The 25202-nt window shown below is 37.5% G+C and overlaps 1 protein-coding gene across 1 annotated transcript in view; it reads left to right on the top strand.

Annotated features, from left to right (window-relative positions):
- The first annotated feature begins 5404 nt into the window (after positions 1 to 5404).
- Positions 5405 to 25202, top strand: part of UBE2E1 (ubiquitin conjugating enzyme E2 E1) — a 45899-nt gene continuing 26101 nt past the window's right edge. The window contains exons 1-3 of the mRNA XM_083376166.1: positions 5405 to 5482; positions 6825 to 7006; positions 7950 to 8000. Coding sequence (XP_083232292.1) covers positions 6855 to 7006; positions 7950 to 8000 — 203 coding nt within the window. The 5' untranslated portion in view covers positions 5405 to 5482; positions 6825 to 6854. The remainder of the gene's footprint in view (positions 5483 to 6824; positions 7007 to 7949; positions 8001 to 25202) is intronic.

Raw genomic sequence — 25202 nt, 5'->3', positions numbered from 1 at the left:
TGCGGCGCTTCAGGGGGTTGGGAGTGGGTGGCACTGTTTTACAGTGGTTCTCCTCCTACCTCCTGGGTCATTCGCAGTCGGTGTTGGCAGGGGGGCAGAGGTCGGCCTCGAGGCCTCTCATTTGTGGAGTCCCTCAGGGGTCGGTCCTCTCGCCCCTCCTGTTCAACATCTATATGAAGCCGCTGGGTGAGTTCATTTGTGGTTTTGGGGTGGGGTATCATCAGTATGCTGATGATACCCAACTTTTTATTTCCACCCCAAATCAACCCAGTGATGCCCTCGCTGTGATGTCCCGGTGCCTGGAGGCGGTGAGGGTCTGGATGGGGAAGAACAGGCTTCACCTTAATCCCGACAAGACCGAGTGGCTGTACATACTGGCATCTCAGGTTACCCAGTCTATTCCATCTTTAACTATGGGGGGTGAGGTGTTACCCCCCCCCATAGATAGGGCTCGCAACTTGGGTGTCCTCCTTGATTCACAGCTCAGTTTAGAAGATCATATAGGAGCTGTGACCAGGGGGGCTTTTGCCCAGGTTCGCCTGGTGTGCCAGTTGCGGCCCTATTTGGACCGAGATGCCCTACATACAGTCACTCATGCACTTGTGACCTCTCGGATTGACTACTGCAATGCTCTTTACATGGGGCTGCCCTTGAGGACCACTCGGAGGCTCCAACTGGTGCAGAATGCAGCCGCACGAGTGGTGATGGGGGTCTCCCGATACTCCCATATAACACCTCTGCTCCGCAAGCTGCACTGGCTTCCAGTTGCCCTCCGGGTGAGATTCAAGGTGCTGGTGATGACCTATAAAGCCCTAAATGGCATGGGTCCGGATTATTTACGTGAGCACCTTCTGCCGGCGTTAACTTCTCATTGTCCTGTGCACTCCCACAGAGAGGGCCTCCTCAGGGTGCCGTTGGCCAGGGAATGCCGACTGGCGGCCCCCAGGGGAAGAGCATTCTCTGTGGGCGCGCCTTCCCTCTGGAACCAGCTCCCTGTTGAGCTCCAGACGGCTCCTGACCTTTGCTAATTTCGCCGCAACCTGAAAACTTGGTTATTTGAACTTGCCGGCCTGGACTGAGGGATTGGAATTTTAAATTTTTAGAATGTGATTTACTTGGGTTAATTTAATTTAATTTATTTTTAACTTTGTATATTGTGTTTTAACTGCCCTGTACACCGCCCCGAGTCCTTCGGGAGAAGGGTGGTATATAAATCCAATAAAACAAACAAATAAATAAATAAATTTCAAAATATATAACACCGGGGATCACCGGCGACTCACCCCAAAAATCAAATTGGATATCTGTTTACAGGGGATTCCCTGAAAGATGGAACTGGACTCCGGTTCAGCGGTCTCAGTAATTTCAAATGAGACTTTTGAACACGTGTGCAACCAGAGTCAGCGGTGGGTCAAGTTGAGTCCTTCCGATATCAAATTAGCAGATTTCCAAAGCACTCCAATTAAAATTAAGGGGGAAGCCACATTGTCCGTGGGGTTCAAGGGGTTCCGGGGGCGTTTGGATGTCCTCGTAGTTGAAGGCCGAAGGACTAATTTAGTGGGGTTAGGGTTAGGGTTAGGGTTAGGGAAAGCCTGGTTAAAGTGATTGGCTGTCAGCTCAGCAGCCAGAGTATATAAAGGGCACAGGTAGACCATTCTGTTGCTGGTTCTTCTCTACAAATAAAGAGCTGAATTCACTGCCTGGTGTCATCTTGTGTGTGTTAACCCACTACACTTCAGTTGTCATGTGACGTGTCGCGACGTATAGCGACTTTTTCCCCATTGCCAGCATGGGGTGGGCGCGGTTTTGGTGTGATGCATCCAACCCAAAGGCCGGCAGTTTGACACCCCTGTTTTAAAAGATTCAATTATGAAGGAATACCCTACCTGAGGAAATACTATCGACAGAAATGAAGCATTTAAAAAACACACACATAGTGTAACTTCTTTTTATCATCTAGATCAGGCCTCTGCAACCTGTGGCCAATCAAGCTTATACTACTCGGGGGTTTTTAAGTAATAGATTTATGGCCACCACAGTCAGTTCCAGGGCTTCTGCCCTTCCATTAGCTGCAAAACAACCAATCCATGCTTTTCTCTGCAGCCTACAAGTATTTTTAATTTATCAACTTGGCTCTTTCCTCTTGACCAGACATGTCAAACACAAGGCCCGGGGGCCAGATCCGGCCCGCGAAGTGGTTTCATGCGGCCCGCAAAGCCATCCTGGAAACAGTGAGGGAATGGCCCCAACTGTCTTGGCCCTGGCCCAGAGACCCTCCTTCTGCCAGAGACCTTCAGATCTGTCCCACTCCTGCCCGGGCCCCCATAGGCACCCTTGATGCGAACCATGTAGAGCTGGCCATGCCCACCCAGTAGGCCATATTCACTCTAACCACGCCCACCCAGTAGGCCACGCCCACCCTGGCCACACCCACCCGGCCCCCTGAGGGCAACCGCAATGCTGATGTGGCCCTCAATGAAATTGAGTTTGACACCCCTGCTCTTGACAATTATGTAGGCCTAGAAGACAAGCTTTACTTTCTAGATATCCTGGATCACTGAGGCAAATTCAGATCTCTTTTTATATTATTTCCACCCTATTAAATTGGAAAAAAAATGAAATATAAATAAAGCAAAATTAAAATACATTTGTAATAATCTAATTTTATACATATTCACTAAGAAGGTAGTTTCACTAAGTTCCATGATATTTATATGCAAGTCAATGGAGCTCCAAACCCAAAAAATAAAGGAAGTACTTATTTAACCAGCAAACCAAACTTTGGAATAATGAATTTGAAAATCCTGTCCTGAAAATGAACAGCAAGTTGTTCTTAAATCAGTCTCTTTTGATCTTAAAAAGTGAGTAATATAATAGAAAAGAAGTGTGCAAAATGGATTGGCAACTATTTCTTGCTGCTGCAGATCGAATTGGGATTGGAAAATTAGCTCACATGCTTTGGGCTTTCCATCCCCATTGACATATTTAAGTCTGAAATTCACAATATATATTACAATACATATGAGATATCCCTTGTTTAAATATATGGCCTTTTTCAGAGACAGATTCGTCTTCTGGTTTAATAAGGGTAGGCTGAGGGAAACAGCTGGACTCCATATGAAAGAAATGTTGCAGTGAATCAAATTACACAACTGTTTAAAAGCCATTTGGACTGCTGACTTTTCTCCCTTTACTCTATCCACACAAGATATGTGAGCAATATTGCTTTTATTAACTATGTAGTGCCCCTCAGTTTTAAGGCAAATTCTAAAAGGCTGTTAGAAAAAAACCTCTAAGAGTGAGCAGTTTCACAGTAGAACCAATTACTAAAGAGACGATGGACTTCCCATAATTGAGTATGTTCACAGGAAGCAAGACGGCCATCTGTTTGAGAGGCTTTAAATCGGATTCTTACATTGAGAAAGGGGTTGAACTTAATGATCTAAATTATTCTTTCCAGTTCTAGGATTCTAGGATGCTAAAGAGGTGAAACTGAAAAATGTCGATGACTTGGTATGAGCACACTATATTTTCTGCATGTAAAAAAATTCCAACTTGCTTCAGTTTGGACTTCAGTGTTAAATAAGAATATTATGTCATTTATTTTACACAAACAGAAACCCGTAAAGAAAGAAAAAGACTGTCCAGCTGAATGCATCCACTCTATTGGATCTTGCTAGCATGCCTTTTGAATGGCCTTTCCTGTTCTAGGTTGAATTAATAGTGCAATCCTATTCATGTTGACTCAGAAATAAGTAGAAAGAAGGACAAAGCCAGTGCTTTCTTTCTTCACTAACAATAATGCTGAACCTGACAATATGTGAGAAATTTCAGCTATTTATATATCTAATTAATATACCATCCATAACTTGTCTCTTACAAATAGCATATCAGTGTAACAGTTTAAAGGGAAAAAAACAAATGAAGAATTTTTTTAAATTCCATTTATATCCCGCCCTTCTCCGAAGACTCAGGACGGCTTACAAGCTTAGCAGTAGCCTTCATTCTATGTATATGCCTGCTTATTAGGGCTTTCGCCCCCCCCCAAGCGGCATTATTACAAAGTCAACTTAATTGCCCCCAACAATCTGGGTCCTCATAGGTTTCTCAGTAATACATCTGAAAATAAGACTGATTTTGTTTCAGTCTGCTGCCAATTTCAGACATGTTCATAAAAATCCCAGAATAGGATCTATAACATTATAGTTCCCCATCATAAGTTAATGATGTTATTCAATGGGTTTCAACATTATGAATATATCTGAGAAGACAAGAGCCAAGTGAGAAACATGATATAATGTGGATGTTAATAAACATTTTACTAAGATGACATGTTTTTAACAGTTTAAACAATCAAGCACTATCATTTTCTAAAACACAATGGTGCCAGAATCTACAGATTGCCATCAACAACTCTGTTTAGATTGTGACTATAGTTTCTTAATGATAGCTCTCTATTGTTTGAAGTACCAGAAACTTAAATGGTTACGAATTGCTTTATTTAAAATAAGCAATAAAGTAAAAACAAGACCCTCACCACCACTACTACAAAGATAAAGTTAAAGTAGCAGATTAAGTTAGAGGAAAAGAGTATGCGTTCTAAGTGATACAGACATGGAAAAACAGAAACATGTACAAGTCAAATCCCCGGAGAAGATAGGTGAGAGCAGACTTATTGCCTGCAAAATTGGTGTGTGTGTGTGTGTGTGTGTGTGTGTGTGTGTGTGTGTGTGTGTGTGTGTAAAAAAGAGAGTAAAGGAAAAAGATAATTTTTAAATCTGACTCACTTTCCAATATTCTATTTTACTTGGACACTTCCTTCTCCCCTCAACTTTTATGCTCTCGTCCTTACAGGTAAAAAGAAAAGAAAAAACCCGACTGTTAGGAATGTGAGTGTGGGGTGGGAGCCTCTGCTCGTCTTCCCTGTCAGACACTTCTTTTAAAGCGCACATCTCTGATTTATTATTCATGCTGCTGTTGTCATTATCATTATTTTTAAAGTCCTCTGAAGAGTACCGTGTCAAGGTGTGGAGTATTACCCGTTTGCTCCAGGAAAGGGGAGATTCGCCTCACAAGCCTGGGGGGAGGGATACCTATCCCCCTTTCCCCGTTGCTCATCTGAAAATCTTCAGGGCGCAGTTTGAGAATAGAGACATGACCCAAGGGAAACACTCTTGGGATGGGGCAGCGGTGCCTCTTTAGATACTGACCCCCTGCCCATTGATAAGTAGTACGAGAGTTGTGTTTATGTGTGTGTATGTATGTGTGGTGTGTGTATATGTATAGAGTACTAGAGTACCGATTAGCTGGATGCCCTCCCTGCTTGGCGGGGGGGGGAAGGAGGGGGGGTTGAGCCAGGCAGGGAAGCCATTGCCTGTTTAATAGTTGCTGTTGCAGCACTTCCGCTTCTCTCCCTGCGAGAGACACACGAGTGGCCAGGCCCAGCCGCACCGAGGAGGAGCAGCCAGACACAAAGGGAGAGGTATGGGGAAGGGGCACCCCATCGCCACGACCAGACACAGCTCCCCTTTCCTGGGTCACGGCTTGGTCCGGACAAGCTCTGAGGGAAAAACGGGGGAAAGCGACCCGGTGGGGCTTTGTGGTTGCCCGGGGAAAGCGAGAGATGGGAGAACGACATGGGTTGGTAAAGGAGACCGGGGGGGGGGGGGAAGGGAGGAAGGGAAAGGATTTGGGGTGATCCTTTCTGGGACGGCCAGATATCGCCCCCAGCTCAGCTGTCCCTTCGGCTGAGCGGCAAGAGGCCGGAGTGGCAGGAGAAGTGCCTCGATGTGCAGCTCTTCTTCCACCATCACCCCCACCTCCTGCTTGTGAATGGAGGCGAAAGATGGGCTGGAGAGGAAGAAATTTGGTGGGGGAGAGGACTGAAGTGAAAGAAGGGGGTCTCCGGATTGAGAAGCGGGTAGCAGGAAATGGGAGGGGGTTTCAGCAGGCAGCGAAAAGATCTGGGGGCAGGGAGTCCCGTTGGAGAAGCTGTTTTAAATTGTAGAGATACCTAAATACCCCCACACACGCCTTTCAGAAATTCCTATCGCCCTTAACACACAAATGGTGGCCGAAAGCTACAAATCTCCCACCCCTACATGCACCTCATCTCTCTTCCGATCATCCCTTCCCCCCCCCCTTTAAATTAGTAGTCATGGGTAATACACTTCCTGAGAAGTATTGTATTCCTATTCCTCATCTCGGGGTTCTAAATTTCTTTACTAATCTCCTAAAATATCGCCCTACTACCTTTACTTTTGATCAGCCTTTCTTAGTACCGCCCTCTTTCCAAATGGTAATTTCTTCTTTCTGCCTAAGCTTGTAAATAAGGATTCCCTTGCTTTCCCACCAACATTTCTTAATGCTTAAGAGGCAGTGAATTAATGTTGGTAGTGGCTTCTCTATGTGCCTGTGTCTTGGGATTGGATGTTTGGGAGAGGGGTCTTGGTAAGTCTCACTCAAATAAAAAAACTGCAAGAGGAGACTTTTAAGGAAATTATTTCGTCTCAGTAACCCTGTTTTCCCTTCCTTCCTATGTCACCCTTATTTTCCTTATCTCCCCCTCCTTTCTAGAGATGGAACTAGCACTCAATGTTATTGAAGCAGAAGCAGAGGAGACTTATTTCTTTTTCCTCTTTTAATCTATATTTCTCTGCAATGGGAGAAGAAAATGTTTCCCAAGAGTTAGAATCTTGAGACTTGTATACACAGAGAAACAGACAGTCACATACACACATGCACACGCACACACACCACACACACATGCAGTGATCAGTAATTCTCAGTTTCCCTCCCTGTTCCTTGTGGTATTTCTTCTCCAGGTTTGGGTGGAGCTATAGTGGGGGGGAACTATGTCGGATGACGATTCAAGGGCTAGCACCAGCTCTTCTTCATCTTCATCCTCCAACCAACAGACTGAGAAAGAGACAAACACACCTAAGAAGAAAGAAAGTAAAGTCAGCATGAGTAAAAATTCCAAGCTCCTTTCCACCAGCGCAAAAAGGTGAGATTGTCTTTTATCTAGAACCTTTATTTGCTGCCTTTTAAAATGTGATTTTACTCTTTTCAATATCCCTGTTTAACTCCTCTTTGTGAAAGATAACAACTTTTTCCAAATCAGAATCACCATTCCTTTAAAGGTGGATTATTTTCCTGATAACTTTCTTCTTAGCATTTGTCTATATTACTGATATGGATGTGAGAAAAGTTAAAAGCATGTGACTTGAAACCAAGAGTGTAAATTCCTGCTGACTTACTACATAGTTCTTCACCTATTTGAAGAAAGGTCTTAACATAAGGAGTGTAAAGATTGTTTTATGTTTGGTTGCTGCTTTAACATAATCAGACTATATGACAAAATATTTGCTTTTTATGAAAGGGGGACTCTGCTTTTTATTATAATGTGCATTTCAATTAGCAATTTCTGTTTTTCAAATCAATTTGAATTCAGTACATATTTTAAGACTTTCATGTAAAATATGTTTTGCTTCAATAGCAAGACTTGTCAATGTCAATTACAACTGCAAATATTTGTATTATACCACGTTTGTGGTATGATCCTTCTTATGTATGTTTGCTCTGTGACAGGAATTTGAAGCAGTATATTCACCAAGTTGCCTAATAGATCTAGTTCTCTGTATCTTGTTTCTATTATTATGATAACAGAAACAATAAAAATAAAAGAAGCAGGTTTTCATTAGGAATTTATATAGAGAAGAATAGATCGGTGTCTTGTTTGGGGAGGGAAAAAGAAGGAATATTTCATGCCTCTTTGTGTATTGCCTTGCATTTAAGTGATAAAAATATTGATTAGGAAATATTAGGAAATGTTGACTAGCTCTGTTTTGTAAATCTGCAATTTTCTTTCCCTTCTGTTAATAGGGAAACATAAAAGCAGATCAAACTAACTCCACAAAATAATGAACCTTCGTTCTTTATTGTCATAGGATTCAAAAGGAATTAGCTGACATCACCTTAGATCCACCTCCCAACTGCAGGTATGTATTGATACTTCTACAAGTTATACATTACAAGTGTGGAAATTACAATGCCATCCTATATTTTCTTCCATGTCCTGTTACTAATATTTAAGTAAGAAATATCATCTGATGGCATTATACTATATTATCGACTTTCATCCAATTCATGCAGGATAGCAGGGAAAGGCAGAATACAAAGACATCATGTCTCATATTATTAGAGTCACAGTGCTCAATCAAATTGCTATATATAATTTTTTAAAAAGACCATTTTTCGTTCTGAACAATGACACTGAAAACCTTTGTTGAAGAATTGGACTGTGTAAAATGGTTCTTTATGGGCTTTAAAATTCAGGATGTGAGTTTCAGATGTGAATTTTGTTTTTGTTTTACTGAAAAATGGTTGCATATAAAGCACATTTCCTTTTTGTCACTTTTACTTTCATAAATATTTTTAATATTGTCTTCTTTATGACAGATTTGTGAATAAAGAGGAAATATCTCTTCTATCTCTGTGCACAAAAGTAATGTGTGTTACAGAATGTAATTTTAAGGTGATCAGGGTATACCTTAAGTCCCTGTGTTATCTGTAAATAGCATATCCTGGGGATGTTGTCTTTTATAAACCAGCTCTGAGTTGTCTTTTAAAAGATTTAAACATTTTTGGAAAGTGTCTGCTGTCGCTTAATTTATCTAGCCCTTTGCATTTAGTTAGGAAGTAGTAAAATCTTTTGTTTTGAATAAGAGGTTGAGTAGATTTTCTGACTATCTCACTCTGGCACAAGAACAGAAAATATTTCTCTGATTAGTGAGGGCTGTCATGCTATGGAAACTGCACACCATTTTAATTTATGGTGGTTGTAAACATCATCTATGCCAGGGGTGTCAAACTCATGACGTCACGCGACGTATCGGAGCTTTTTTCCCATTGCCGGCAATGGGGTGGGCACGGTTTTGTCGTGACACGTCCGGCCTGCGGGCCGGCAGTTTGACACCCCTAATCTATGCTCTGCATCCAATATTGAACCATCTTCTTTCTCTTTCCAGCCCACACTTTTTGAATAAAAGTTTGTACCGAGATCTTCATGGGATACTTTCAGTAGATAACTCTGTTTAAACAGCTCATGTTTGAATCTAGTATCTTTCACATCTCTATTTTGGCAAAATATAATGATAGTAAATGTGGCTCCTTTTTCTGGGAATCATACATTTTAAAACACATGAAAATATACTTGTTTTGCTCAAGACTTTTGAGGGACAGAGATTGGCTTATGCTACAAGCAATCTAGTGATCATAAGAGTCGTATATTTATGATTATGTAAGTAAATAAAAATGTATATTATTATGAATTTTTTTCTTTTTAAATTCATTGTTCACATCAAAGAAAAGTAGTTATTATTTATACTCATAATTGTTCAAAAGAATAAGAAAAGAAATACATTTTGCAGTAATTCTGTTTTCTGATAAAGTTCTTGAGTTTTGATATAATGTAGTATAGTACAGAAAGTGTTATCTTTTTTGCATTAAACATATTAAAATTCTTTTTTATATAAATATATAGAGCAATTTTCACCAAATAACTGTTCTAGCTAGCACAGATGTCATATTAAAATGATTGGCACAAGAAATGCAACAACTGATTTAAGTACGGTACCTAATGTATAGGCCGATACTGTTAAAATTATTGTACTTATGTAACATAGGAACCAAGCTATCAAGGCTATTTCTATTGTCTCTACATCCTCTACCACCACCTATCAATTCTCAAGTTGCTTTGATTATGAGTTGGAAATAATGCTTCAGTTTCTACTTAACATATGAGGAGTAGAAATATAATTGTGATATGAGTTGATATACTAAATAAGTAAATACAATTTAAATATTTTAAATTCTAGGCTTCAAGGTAGTTCATGGCATTCAGGTGTCCTTGTCCAGGGGTTCTGAAGACTTGGGGTTAGGATTGATAAGAAAGCACAAAAGATGGCAAGTTTGTAAATACTGTTTTAGGTGAAAACTATTTCACTCAATTACAGTTAATAAGCAGAGATGTCTTGGTATCTTAATGTTAATCGTGACGGGCAACTACTTTATTTTTCAGATATCCTTTTTTGTTTAAGAAGTCTGCCAACAGACCCATATTGTTATAACTTTCTTTTTTTTTAATTCAATCATTTGGCTTCAGGCCAAGGTGGAGCATTGTCAATGACAATCTGCTTATGTTTTGTGTAGATTGTGCTTGAAAAACTAAGATTTTCCAGCTTGATCTGAATATGTGTGGTGTAAGTTAATTGTCAGGCAGAAGCAATCAAATTCACATGTAGAGTTTAAATGGGCTACTTATTATATCCCGCATATAATACAGGAATGTCCCCAGACTGCATGCCTTCTCTTGGGAACAAATAGATAAAGACCCTGAAAGTTATGGGAGAGGGGGATTAAACCTAGATCTCTTGGATTCAAGGTTATATTCCCACTTGAGCGCTCCTTCTTGCCTGGCTGGCAGCTTCCTAACATTAATGTAATGAATAGTAATGTACTAGGTTTTGGGGGTAAATTGAAGAAAATTTAAGTAATTGTCATAAAAATGACCATTGATTATAAGCTACTTTGAATAGAATCTCAGTCCTTGATTTGTAAGAAATTTGTGTCCAAATGTGATGCTTAGAAAATGGTAACTAAAATTAAAGTTTTCTGGTGAAATAGTGCTGTATAGCTATTCTGGATTGTTGTTTTTTTTCATAACAGCTTTCTCTTCCATCTCCTTCATAACATGTGACCATCTTCATTGCCCTTAGACCTCCTCCTTTGTTCTATACCTGATAATAATCTTATGGCAACTCTTTCCTTTCACATGGCAATACTTTTCAAGTGATCAAGTTTCACCTCATTTTATGGTCTCTGTTTAAATCTTGGTTTGAAATGCTCCAGATGTTGACCAAGAGCTTTTCTTTATTGACCTGGTGCTCTTTGAGACCATGTATGGAAAAACTAGAAACTGTCCATACTATAGAGACTTGTGTACATAACTATTTCAGTGCAACATATTGAACAAGTATGTATCAAAAAAACTGATGTCTGAATAGCAAATCCAGTCACCCACTAGGCCAGGGCTTTTCAATCTTTTCACCCATTGTACCACTTTTAGGTTATGGCAACATCTGAGTACCACCAGTCGCCTACCAAGGTGTCAAAAACTTGATGACCAAAAAAAGGAAAAAACTGATGAAGTACAGGTAGTCCTCGACTTACAACTGTTCGAAGTTACAATGACACTGAAAAAAGTACCCCCCAAGCCACAGCCGAGCAAGACACCTTCCTGCCCGCCTTGCAGTGCTCTTCCTCCTGTCCGAGGTTTTCATTGTTGTGAACATTTCTGTTGAGGATTGGCAGCAGGGGTGGGGTAGGGGGGTGTTTGGTTTTTATTTCCCCCCTTCTGCTGGGTGGTTGCAGCAGGTTTTGGTCACTTCATATGACCCTGGGACATTGTGACTGTCATAAATATGAATCAGTTGCCAAGCATCTGAATGTAAATCACAAGACCCTGGGGATGCTGCAACATTCCAGCTGATTGGCACTTTTTTGGGCTCAGCAGAAACACCAGGATCAGCGCCAAGCTGCAACTGGAGCCTGGCACTGATCCTGGCGTTTCCACTGAGCCCTGACAGCCCTGCAGCTCCAGCCGTCTCTTGCTCAGGCTTGTGTGGTGCTGCCACGGATTCAGCTCATTCCCCTCCCCCACTACCACTTTTCTAGGATGGTCGCACCTGCCAGGTGCCAATGTACCACAGGTGGTATCCGTACCACTGGTTGAAAAGCCCTGCACAAGGCTTTCATAAACCTTAAAAAAATAGGATAAAATAGGTTTTCATAAAGGAGGTTTGTCTGTAATCTTTTAGTATTGACAAAAGCAGTATCTTTTTTAAAATGGTATTTGTTTTATTTAAATACAAATTTTCATTAATCTGGAGGAGTTATGTTCACCTTGCACACAGCTTTCTAACTTAGAACTGACAAGTCTTTCCATTAAAGGGTGATCTACATTTCTCTTGTCAATTTATGGATTTTAAAATAGTTTCATATGCAATGGCTTACATTTAGCTATAAAGAAATGATACTGTATATATGGAATATCAATAAATGTATGCTTAAATGTTCATTAATATGGAATTTGAGAGTTGTATAAATACAGATAGTCCTCAACCTATGACCACAATTGAGCCCAAAATTTGTTGCTAAGTGAGAAATTTGTTAAGTGAGTTTTGTTCCATGTTATGACTTTTCTTGCCACATTTGTTACGTGAATCACTGCAACTGTTAAATTAGTAACTTGATTATTAAACAAATCTGGTTCCCCCCCCCCCATTGACTTTGCTTGTCAGAAGTTTGCAAAGGGGTGGTCATATGACCCCGGGACACTGCAACCATCATAAATGTAAGTCAGTTGTCAGGCATCCAAATGTAAAGCATGTGATCACGGGGGATGCTACAGTGGTCATAAGTCAGAAAAATGGTCGTAAGTCACCTTTACAGTGTTGTCATAACTTCAAATGGCCTTTAAGTGAACAACTGTAAGTCAAGGACTACCTGTACGTTTGTAATGGAAAAGTAATGAATAACGCAAGTGAAGAGTTTTTTTCCTTAAGAACTCAGTGCAAATGGCTCTATAATCCAGTCAAAAAGACTAATAATTTGAAAGTGTAATATCTATCTGAATAAAAACCCAAATCTTTTTCAGCTGTTCTCCAGATTTTTATGAATAGTACCAACATTGTTCGCAGTTCATCAGGAAATTAAATTAAATAAATAAATAAAACAGGGGTCAAAATGCATAAATAAAGCTAACACTACAGTCTTCTTCCCTATGACCTGGGAATATATTCCCTTTCATGAGATTTTTCAGTTTCAGGGGATTCTGTTGTAAATATTAGTGAAATGCAGTGCTTTTTTTGTAAAAGAAAAAGGTGCCGGAACTCACACATGTCACACAACCCGCCTTGCCTACCCTACAAGGTTCCATCCCAAAAAGGTGCCGGAACTCCATTCTGAGCATTCAATGAGAAAAAAAGCCCTGGTGATATGTATTTTCATTTTTATAAAAAAACAGCTACAAATCTTTTAACCTAAAAATAACAAATACATATTTTCTTAAGATTTAATGTTCTGTCAGGAATTAATAAACACAGAGGAATGCATAGAATCTTCTGGCTTGTAAATTATGGAAATGAAGATGGAATTTCATTAAAATAACTAAAGCCTTTTTTTTACACAAGCTTCATCCCTTTCTTATTTGTGTGTGTGTTGTCATAAGGCACATATAAAGGAACTAGGCTTTGTGTTATATTGGTGTGATCCTGTTTTCGTCATTTGACCCACATGTCCTCTGAATAAAAGTCCTTCCATGGACACTGCAGATAATCAGTATTGAACTGTACTTTGCATTAGAATTAATCCAGTCCCAAAGCTTGATTTTTTTAAAAAAAAAATATAGATAGTCCACCGGTAGTGGAAGTGTGTGCAAATCCATGTTTTAAGAGTTGAGAATTTGAAATATAGTGGGGTTTTTTTTCCTGGGAATCATATATGAATATGTTTCCATTGGTAGCTAGTAAGCTGTTTTTTTAATTCTGCATGCATTAGGCAGGAATACTCTGTAGCTCTTAAGCCAGGATGAGCATTTTGGTTTTATTCTTTTGTTTGTTAGCTAGAAAGAGAAATTTGTGATAGCCAAGTTCATTTCATGTTTGCAATATTTTGGGTGTTGTTTTTTTATTAGTGACCATGTGCGGGTTATTCCCAGGAGAAGGGCGTTCTCTGTGGGTGCGCCTGCCCTATGGAACCAACTACCCATGGAACTTAGGACTGCCCCCGACCTTCACTCATTTCGCCAGGACCTGAAAACTTGGCTCTTTGATCTGTTTGGTCCAGACTGTGGGGTTGTTAATTTAACTGGGTTTTAGATTTACTCTTGGGGCTTGAATTTAATTTAATTTAATTGTTTTAATTGATTTTAATTTTTTGTATTTCATGGTTTTAACTGCCCTGTAAACCGCCCTGAGTCCTACGGGAATAAAATAAAATAAATAAATAAATAAATAAATAAATAAATAAATAAATAAATATACAGCACTGGAGGTTTTAAGAAGAGATTGGACAACATTTATCTGAAATAGTTTAGGATCTTCTGCTTGAGCAGGGAATTGAACTAGAAGATCTCCAAGGTTCTTTCCCACTCCGTTATTCTGTTATAATTGCTGTGTCCAGTTTGTACAAGTGTTTAGTCATTTCACATCTTAGCAGTTTCATATTGCTGCATGTATCTTCAGATTAAAAAGTGGGAAGAACCCTGTTAAGTTTATTATTGCTGTATATATTCTTTAGTGGTTTCTATTTTTCTAAAAGAAGAAACAATCCATATTCCAATTTTAAAAAGTGATAATTGCAGGAAAGAATGTTTTAGGAATTTTGGGAGTCCATGGTGATTTCTTCCTTGGTTCCTAAATTGGAAATTTCCTATTATGTAATCCCTGATAATTGTGAATTCTTCTGTACACTAAATGGCATATAGCACCATTTAGTGCTATACACTAAAACATCCACTTACTATAATATTGTATTATACACTTGGTAATTTTCAGCTTGTATATATACTTCATCCTTCAGATTATACTTACTTCAAGGAAAACCACCATTTTAGCACAAGTTATGCTTAAAACAGATTGGACGGATGCATATGGGTAACAGTTTATGTATTGGTGCCTTATATATATGTTTTATTGTGGTTCCGAATGATTAATTTCAAAATTAAAGCAAAATCCAGATAATCACAATGGCTGCATTTAATCAGTATGTATTTGTCTTCCTTGGATTTCCAGACATTTTTGGAACAGAAATATTGATAGAAAAACAAAGATAAATGTAAGTTCTGATGATAGAAAATTTAGCCAATGGAAACAATTAGCTACTTGATGTCTATCTTGTTTTCTAATTCAAGTATTGTTTTAAAATATTTCAATATTCACCTCAGAGTGTTTTATAGACTTGACAATTACATAAACGTAATATTAAACGTCCTTTTTCACTTGTCATCTTACTACTTTGCATTTGATATTTGAAAATATGAGTAATACAATATCATACTTTTTTCTGTAACCAGAATGGTGGGAAGTTTGAGGGTGAAAGTTCGTTCTATGAGCTTGTGGGTTGATTTCAAAATGTTTCATTACCAGGCTAGGTAACATCTTCAGCAGAATTTAGGGGATGTCAGTGTCAGAGCTGTTTATAAGGGCTTCATGTGTGAGTGTGTCATGTGAGGGTCTGTGATTGGTCTTGTGAAGGGTCAGGTGTGAGTCATCAGTGAGTCTTGTGATGGGTCTTGTAATGGGAAGATTACATCAGGTCAGGGGAATTGTGAGGTGAACTGCTGTTGGGAGGAGAGCTTGCATGGGTTGGTTGAGGGTCAGTGATGTCTCTGGTTGGCTGTGTGTTTGATTTGGATTCTGAGGGGTTCGTAGGCTGATTGTAGGTCAATCTGTCTGTTGATGGAATTGCTTGTGGAGTGCCAGGCTTCGATGAACTCACGAGCGTGGTGGGTGGTAGCATGGCTAATGATTTTTGTGTTGCTCTAATGAAACTGGTACTGTTTGGTGTAAATGTGGGTATAGATTAAGGATTTGGGATTATGGTGTTTGACTGCCAGCCGGTGTTTGTGGAGCCTGATTTTTATTTGACGTTATGTTTCTCCCATGTAGAATTGGTTGCAATGGTTACAATTGATTTTATAGATTACATTGTTTCTTTCATCCTTATTTTTGGTTCTTTATAAATATTGTTTAATATTATTTAGCTATCTTTATGATTTGCTGATTTTTCAAAAATAGGTCCATATTGTATACATTTCAGAGCTGATAATATATTTACATATTATTCAGTACAAAGAACCCTTTACACATGTATAAAAGCAGGAATTTTGGATTTTGAAAAAAGTAGGAATAATTTTTAGTGGTGTGCTGTGATTTTCCCATCTACTGTTCAAACTATTACCATTCCTTGATCTCTTTTGGAAATAATAATGTAATAATGCTCACCTTGAGATTAGGAAGTCATGGATTGAGGGCAATCATAGCTGACTTTCTAAAGCTAGGAAAGAAAGTCTAAGAGAGTCCAGTTTATGCAAGCAACATATAGTGCTGCACTTTTTGTATTGAAGTTCAAAGATGTAGCTCTTCTAAATTGGAACTTCCTAACTATAAATGCATTGTGTTGAAAAGAACACAGAAGTTTTAACAGTTGGTGACAGGAACTGAGGAGTAGCTATTTGCCTATTTGTTTGATTGTTTGTAGCCCACCTTTATTATGGTTAAAAATTACCAAGATTTAACTCTGGTTTAGAAGACGTGAATGATGTCTTACTTAAGTTTCCATTTCTATTATAGAAGAATATAAACCTAGTACATATAATTTTGCTTTGCTTTTTAAAAATGTGGAATGTAAATAGTGCTGTTCATAAAATCCCACAGAAAATGGTGGTAGATTTTTGATTGCAGAAAAGTAAACTAATTTTTCTAATATTTTTTTCTTTCTCTGTGTAATTCCCATGATAGGAAAGATTCTGTTACAATAAAAGTGAAAAAGCATTGTTCAGAGAAATTCTAGAAATAATAAAAATCTCCCACATGGATATTAGTATAAATTCTTGTTGAAATAAAAATTATGTTTTAGGTCCAGGCTGATAAACACAGAGACATAATTATTAAATATTTTGAGAAATTTTGAAATCTTGACTGTTTTGAAGATAAGTGGGTAGTTTGTTTTTAGAAAATTGTCATTTACACTCTAAATATGTCTTAAAATCTATTTCCTGATGAGTAAACTATTATGTACAAGATATCATATTTCAAGTAATCCTGAATTAATGCTTTTCAATATAGGGAGAAAGGACAATTTGTTCTAACTGTAACAATGGTTAGAAATAGATCAACTTAAAAGGACACTAAAATTGATGTAGCCATAAGTATAATCTTAAAATGTATACAATTAGTCATTTATTCAGTTGTTTATGATCTGTTTAATTAAACCGGTGTATGAGGACTACATATTGCTTATGTTTCCTAAAATCCAGGTGTAAAACAAATGCTTTTTTTCCATATACACAATAAAAATAAATATTTAGAACTTCCTTAATTTATTTCTTTTTTCATGCTATTCAAATCATAGACTTTTACAGCTAATAATCTTGATAAGTGGAAAACTTCAGAGATGGAAATAGCTTTTTTATTTTCACAATTAAGTAGAAATTCAAGTTTAAAACAGAAATTTCCTAGACTGTTTAGAAAACTGTTTTATTTGTCCTAAACTATGTTTTGGGTAAAAAAAAATATTGATTGAGTGGATTGTATTTATATCCAGTCTTCTGTTTTCTTTAGTACATGACAACTATTTGCTTGAAACCTGTTCAGTTTCCTAAACCCTTGCTTTTTTGTTTCCAGATCATAAATGCTTTTGTTATTCAAATCTATTGATTTGAGATCATCTAAGATAAACGCAGTGGCTCAGTGGGTTAGGACGCTGAGCTTGTCGATCAGAAGGTCGGCAGTTTGGCGGGTCGAATCCCGAGTGCCGCGTAACAGAGTGAGTGCCTGTTACTCGTCCCAGCTTCTGCCAACCTAGCAGTTCGAAAGCACGTAAAAATGCAAGTAGAAAAATAGGGACCACTACGGTGGGAAGGTAACAGCGTTCCGTGCACCTTTGGCGTCTAGTCATGCCGGCCACATGACCACGGAGACGTCCTTGGACAAGCGCTGGCTCTTCGGCTTTGAAACGGAGATGAGCACCGGCCCCTAGAGTCAGAAACGACTAGCACGCATGTGTGGGGGAACCTTTACCTTTAAGATAAACATTGATCTAGAGAAGTAAACAGTTTTGTTTTAGATCTGAAAATCCCTTTTACAAACCACTTTATGCATACTCACTTCTGTTTGGATATGTATGTCTCTCAGTTTGTGGTTACTGCTTCTGCTTTGAGAGAACCTTTTAATTGTTTTCTAGTTTTACTATTATTAAGTTGCTTACCTGTGAATCTTACATAAAGATTTATGTACTATATCAAATTATGCTTCTGAGGGAATGATGTTTTTTTAAGCCAACTCCTTGAGCAATTTGTAGTTTTGCTGCTATTCATTACTTCACATACAGTATGTGATATTGCTGTAAAGGAAAAACAAGTGAAAAAGAACAGGGAATGATGGGCCCAAGAGCCTAGAGGCAAGCAGAGTATTGTGTCATATTCTAATTTCATTTCTCTGTATTTCTTGTATATTAATTCCATTGACTGCTCTTTCCATCTTCCCTTCTCCATCTATTACAGTTGGTAAAATAATCCAGTTCATTGAAAGACCAGTTGCTTTGTCAGTTGTCTTCCCAGTAATTCATAGAAGAGAGATATAGAAGTTAGAAGCTAATAATTGTCATAAAATTTGCTATTTTATAAGAATTGTTTTGCCATTTGCTATTATCAAGATAGCCCATCAAATATAGTATAGGCAGGAAATTATAGTGTTATGAAATAAAATAAACTCATGCTTATTTTATTAAGATTAATGTTTTAAGATTGTTTTGATTTGGCCTGCTTATATGATGTGTAAGGAAACAAGATCCCAATATGTACCATTTTCTCATGGCTAACCTGAGTAACTATGTACTCAGTTCTGTATGCATAACTTCCTGCTCTTAGCTCCAAGTTGTAAAGATTTCTGGTTTCTAAATGGATATGACCCTGTAATTTTCTTGGCAGTAAGTAGAAATAGCTTGCCACTGTTCTTGGAATTTTTGACTTCCTTACTAGAGCCATAGGATTTCCCTATTCAGATACTAGTTTGAACCAACCATGATTAGTTTTTTGAGATTAGCCAAGGCTGACTAATTCTACCACCGACTATAATATACCCTGAAAGGGTACCCTAAATATAATATGTTCATCTTTGTTACAGATAAGATTCCTTTTCTCCTATATGTCATGTGAAAAATTTTATTGGGCAACTAACCCCAAAAGGGTTTTACTAAGTTTCAGGATTTCAGAGTTCTTTTGGAAAAAACTTTCCACTTTATATTCTGTTAATGTATGTTTATTTCTTTCACTATTAATCTTTTATTTTAAATTATTTTTAAATTAAATGGTCAGAAATGTTTCAGTGCAAAATACTGATCTTCATCTACTTGCTATCTTTATTTTCTGGAGGGCTGTTGACCACCTGTGGACCTAGACAATTTTGGAAAATAGAAATGGTAACTGTTGTCCACTGTTTTGCTTTGAAATGTTCCCATTCACCTGAAAATAAAAATGAATAGAAAGAAAATCTCTGAACACATTTTTATTGTCTAGCAAGAGGAGAGACAACACATTTATTTGCAGTAGAGTGCATGTGATTTCTAATGTCTGTGAAATTATATATGAAAATTAGTTTTCCTTACCAAGCATGTTACTACTACTGTTTAGAGTGGGGTATTCCTTCCTTCCTTCCTTCCTTCCTTCCTTCCTTCCTTCCTTCCTTCCTTCCTTCCTTCCTTCCTTCCTATCCTGCCTTTATTTTTACAAATACCTCAAGGTAGCAAACATATCCAACACACATACACACACAAACATATCTTCCTCCTTTTGTCCCCACAACAACCCTGTGAGGTGCATTGAGCTGAGACAAAGTTACTGGCCCAAGATCACCCAGCTTGGCTTTCATGGCGAAGGCATGACTAGAATTCACTGTCTCTGGTTTTCTAGCATGATGCCTTAACCAGTTGATCGAACTGGCTTTTCTTTTTTTTTAATCCTTAAGGAAGACGGACAAAGACAGTTTGGGGCACTTTTCTTGACACTCTTGGACACTTTGAATGTGGATGATATATTTTATAATTGATCATACTATTAATGTATGCTTGTCTGAGGTAGCAGGAAGAAACGTATAGATAATTCTCAATTTACAAACATAATTGTGGCCAGAAATTTTTTCACTTGAGTAAAATGGTTATTAAGTGAGTCATGCATTCTTTTACCACCTTTTTTGCCACAGTCATGCAAATTATGCAAATTACTGTGGTTGTTAAGTGAACGTGTTTGATAAGTAAATTCAGCTTTTCCCATCGACTTTGCTTGTCAGAAGCCAGGTGAGGAGATCAAAAAGACAGTCATGTGACCCTTGGATGTTGCAAGCATTGTAAATAAATGCTGGCTACCAAGTACCTGAATTTTGATCACATGACTGAGGGTACTGTGACAGTCATAAGTACAAGGACCAGTCGTAAGGTGTTTTTTTTTTTGGCACCATTGTAACTTTGAAAGGTTCTAAAGAAATGATTGTAGGTTGAGGACTACCTGTGCACAGTTACTCATTAGGTGTAGTTTTGACAATTTGGAAATTATATAATTATATAAGGATCTTTCTTGTGCTTCTTAGAATGTTGATAATTCAGCAAAATCTAGAACGAAACATCTCTATTTAAGATTAAACAATTCTGAGCCCAGGAAATTGTTTCAAAAGTTAGAATTGAACATTGGTCATATTCCCTACACACAAAAATCTCTGTTAATTGAAACTAACTTTATTTCAGTAATATAATTTAGGAACAGAACCAAAGTCCTTGCCAACCTAACAAATACATTAAGCTCTACTTTTCCCCCTTTAGTTCTCTATGATCCCATCCACTTAAAGTTTACTTCTGCTTTCTTCAGGGTAGTGTCTCCCATCATTGATTCCACTTGCACTTTTGCAATTGAAGGTAGCCCCTCCTGATTTGGCACACTTTCATAATTTTTAATTTCATTGAGCTAACATCACAGCAGGAGTGGGGGGGAAAAAGTGCCTTGTTACAAGATCTTTGGCTTTCACTGCGTTTGGGTCTTTGTGAACTGAAAATGTTTGTTTGTTTTTTGCAATTTGTTCATTTTCATATTCTTATAATTTATCTGCAGAGAGACATTATAGCTTTCCCATTTAACATCTGAATGAATATATTGTATGCAAGCCTGAACAAGTCCTATTAAAATAAACTATTTACAACTGTTATTATTCTGTTGTACTTTTAACTAACATATTTAGTTTGAACGATTATTGATAAATATAAATAATGCTAAAATAGATTGACTGCTAATGCCAGGTAAGTGCAATGTTTGATTCCCATGTACTCATATATACAGTTTGAAATAACAATTCATATGCTAAGGGCATTCCAAGCATAAAAACTATGTAAAAACTCACCTTATAATTAATGTTGCACCTGGAAGATTGTAAAAGTTCCTAACTACAATCCAGGAATATTTTAATTGTGTCCTGCTTTGCATGGAAACATCCACATTTATCTTCAGCCATTATTTCAGGAATCCAAAAATATAGAGTGTTTTTTCTATTCTTAATAAACTGAAATGAGAACTGCCTGCTGAAACTAGTTAATAAGTTTCATGACTAAAAAAAGAGATGAATTACATTGGTGGCAAATAATAAACTATGAGATTCACCTTTCACTCATAATAAAAAGAAGTATTGATCATTCGAACAAGCTGGCCTGGTCTGATGGGATGGGGTTGGGTTTTATAAATAGTTTTAATTGTAATATGTATTAATTTTAAGGGCATAATGTTTAATGGCTTTTTAATTTTTGTATAATATTTTTATTGTGTATTGCCCTGTTCACCGCCCTGAGTCCTTCGGGAGAAGGGCGGTATAGAAATCAAATTATTAAATTAAATTAAATTAAAATATTTTTTATTCTGACCTTAGATATGCAGATCCATTTTTTTATTTCTGACCTTAGCTATGCGCATATGTTTCTCTTTTGGAAATTTATCATTGACACTGGATGCAATATGGAGGAAACAAGCCTTCTGCTTGTCTGAATTGTTTCTCTTTTTAATCACTTAGCCTGCATGGATTTATGCTACCCATTGGATAGCATCACTTAAATTTTATGATGCATACCACTGTTAATCTTACTAAATAGTTCTATTACCCCTATTTTAAAAAATCTCTTGTTTCTAAACTGGGGCATATTATCAATTGTAGCTTAGCTTACTCCACGTTATTACTGATGTTGGCAAAATTAATCTGATCTGGGTTCTTAAAATGACGAGTGCTCAAGTCTGTGAAATTGTTAGGCTTGATTATAGATGTGTTACTAATTAGATGTGGTAAATTGTTTGTAGCTTTGTTCATCTGGTGACTAAAAAAATGAAATATGTATTAAAGAAATTCCAAGGTGTTTTATAATTACTTTTACCAATAGAATTCAAGTGGGCTTTTTAATACCTGGGCTGGCAGCTCTATACTTTATGCCTTTTTTTGTGTGTGTGTCGTTTAAGAATACATTTTATTCTTTGTACTTAATAGTCAATTTGTCAAGACTTTTTATCAGGTTGACTGATAAAATTCAGTCTAACTGGGTTCTTCAGTGCAACATTTTAGTAAGAGTTGCCTTGTGGAATCTATACATTGTAAAAGATTTGAACTCAAGATAATTTGGTGATTTATGGCTTCCTGAGAGATGTCAGTTAATTGGTTGCTGCAAATGATATTTTCTCTATTTTAATTGGTTTGCCTTTCCTGCTTACTAGGTATGGCTGGATCAGGCACCTGACTGAGTGGTAAACCATATCTTCCTCCATTGGTCCATTGATGGTCCATTTATTTGAATGTAAAGCTTCTAGGGAATCTCAGGCTCTCCTGCTATTGGTATGGTCTATAATTTCCTAGCTCCTAGTCAAATATATGATTTGTATTGAAGGGATAGATGGATAGAAATTACTTGAAATCCTGATACTTCTTTTTACATTTGTGTTCCTTAATTCTTTGATGCAACTGAGAGGCAGTTTGGTCTAAGGATTAAGATACTAGAACTGTGAGTTCTACTTCCACTTTAGCCATGAAAGCCAGCTGGGTGATCTTGGGCCAGTTACTCTCAGGTGAACTCAACTCACAGGGTTGTTGTTGTGGGAAAAAATAAGAAGGAGGTGTGTTCCCTTTGTTCACCATCTTGAGTTATTTGTGAACATAGTAAAGGCAGGAAATAATAAATAAAACTGGTACCTGTTTGCCCTTTATATATAATTCTGTTAATTTTGTAGACAAACTTTAGTTCTGTTTTGGGCAATGTGCAGTCTTTTAGTTCGTATAGAATTCTTTATGGTGTTCTTTATGATCTTTATGGTTTGTGGTCATTATGATGCCTAGTTTTGAAATGTTTGCTGGCATGCTCTGATGTCCTTTTTATATATGAAACTCTTATTGTAATAATAAGCCTGAGTTTGCAGACTACTGTCACTTTGTTTAATGATAGGGTACCAAGAAATTAGAGTGTTTGCTTTCTCAATTTTTACAGTAAATTGATACCTGGACAAGTGGAATTAAGGATTTAAAAACATGTTCAATTTGTTTTTCTTTTAAGATAACAAATGTGTGATCTTATTCTATTAAATAAGCGTGATAAACTAATTTTGAAGTTTCCAAGAAAGTACTTACAATGTCAAAGAGTTTGAAATCTTTGGTCTTGACTTTATTAAGGCTATTTTATGGATACTAGTATGAGGAATGTAATGACTTGAGTTTCAGTGAGTTTGTATAGTAAATGGTGATATGCTCAGATTCACTTCATTTCTTCGCTGATAAGATTAATTCACTTTATTTCAAATTGACATAATGCTAAGCATGCTGAGTTGGCTCATGGTTTTTATTTTTATTTTTTTTATTACCCATGTTTGTAAAATCAGTGAAGAGGCAGTGTGGCTTCTCAGGTTTTTAAAGTAAGAGTGAATTAGGAAATGTGTGACTTCAAAGTCACACTCCCTGGAGAATTCAGGGCTAAACTAAAGTTTGGTTTCCCTTTAGCCCAGGGGTCAGCAACCTGAAACAGTGAAAGAGCCACTTGGAACCGGTTTCCTCACAAAAGGAAAAACTGGGAGCCGCAAAAAATGTGTGCGCATGCGAGTACATGCGCGCATGTGCAGAACAGGGTTTGACTGAAGAGTGGAGCCAAGGCGAGATATGCACCTACCCTGCATATTTGAATTGATTGGTTGAACTTTTTTAGTCCCACTTTTTTTTTTTTTTTTTTTTGGACTGCACATGGCAGAGGACTGGGAGCCGCAGGAGACGGCTGAAAGAGCCGCATGTGGCTCCGGAGCCGCGGGTTGCAGACCTGTGCTTTAGCCATACTCAGTCTGGTGCCTTAAATGTATTCTTAGTGTTCATTACCTCCATTACTGCCAACATGGAAGCTGTAAGTTTGCAACAGAACACGTATACAATTTGAGATTTGTTTTTTTTTATGTAAAGCAATCAGCCATTATCTTATACTATGCTTCTGGGTTTTTTTCTCTCCCCATCCCCTGTTTTAAATAAAAGTGAGTCATTCAGTAACTATGTTTAGTGAGTTAAAAAACTTTCCCTAATGGGAAAATTTACTATGACAAAATTATTGTTTCTTTCTTGGATTTAAAAAATTTAAATGCAAGGAGTGAATAGCCTACTATACATATTTGGGTAGCACAGGGAGCTCTTTATAGTTGCAAAAATAAATCTTAACAGGATCTAACCTTTTTATAACTTCTAAGCCAGGTTGTATGTGTGTTTCTATGCTATATGTCTAAGCGACATATCTGATTGCTGAGTATCTGTAAGACTTCACTTTTAAATTATCATTATACTACCTTTCTGCCATCTTTTCTTAATTCAGATGCTTTGTCGACAATATGGCTATGATGTGTTGTGTTATTTTCAGATTGATTTGGTTTACCTGTTATGCTTATAATTAGAGCACTACCAGAGCTCATGGTAAGTGAACATTTGCCATGGCACTGGTATGGGGAAAAATGCATCTCTATCTATTTCTGTTTGCTGACTCTGCTACCTATTAGGTGGCATCCCTACCTATTAGTGAAATGATGCAAAAGCGACTAGACACCTACCATGAAAAATGAACAATTTTAAATTCCCATTTAGACAGGATAGGTTTTTAAATGGGGCAAAGGATGGATAAATTATTTCTTCAGTGACTCAAAATATTGTTTATCCCTTTTAATGTCCTTTCACCTCCATGCATTTTTATCTCTTTTTTAATATTCTGAAGGAATAGAATAGAATAGAATAGAATAGAATAGAATAGAATAGAATAGAATAGAATCTTTATTGTCACTTTAAAGGTACATCAATCAGCATTCATTAAAAAGAAATTGCATTCAGCTC

This window comes from Vipera ursinii (genome assembly GCF_947247035.1).
Source record: "Vipera ursinii genome assembly, chromosome: Z".
Classification (NCBI taxonomy): domain Eukaryota; kingdom Metazoa; phylum Chordata; class Lepidosauria; order Squamata; family Viperidae; genus Vipera; species Vipera ursinii.
Note: the sequence above shows the minus strand (reverse complement) of the source record. Positions and strands in the feature narration are given on the sequence as shown.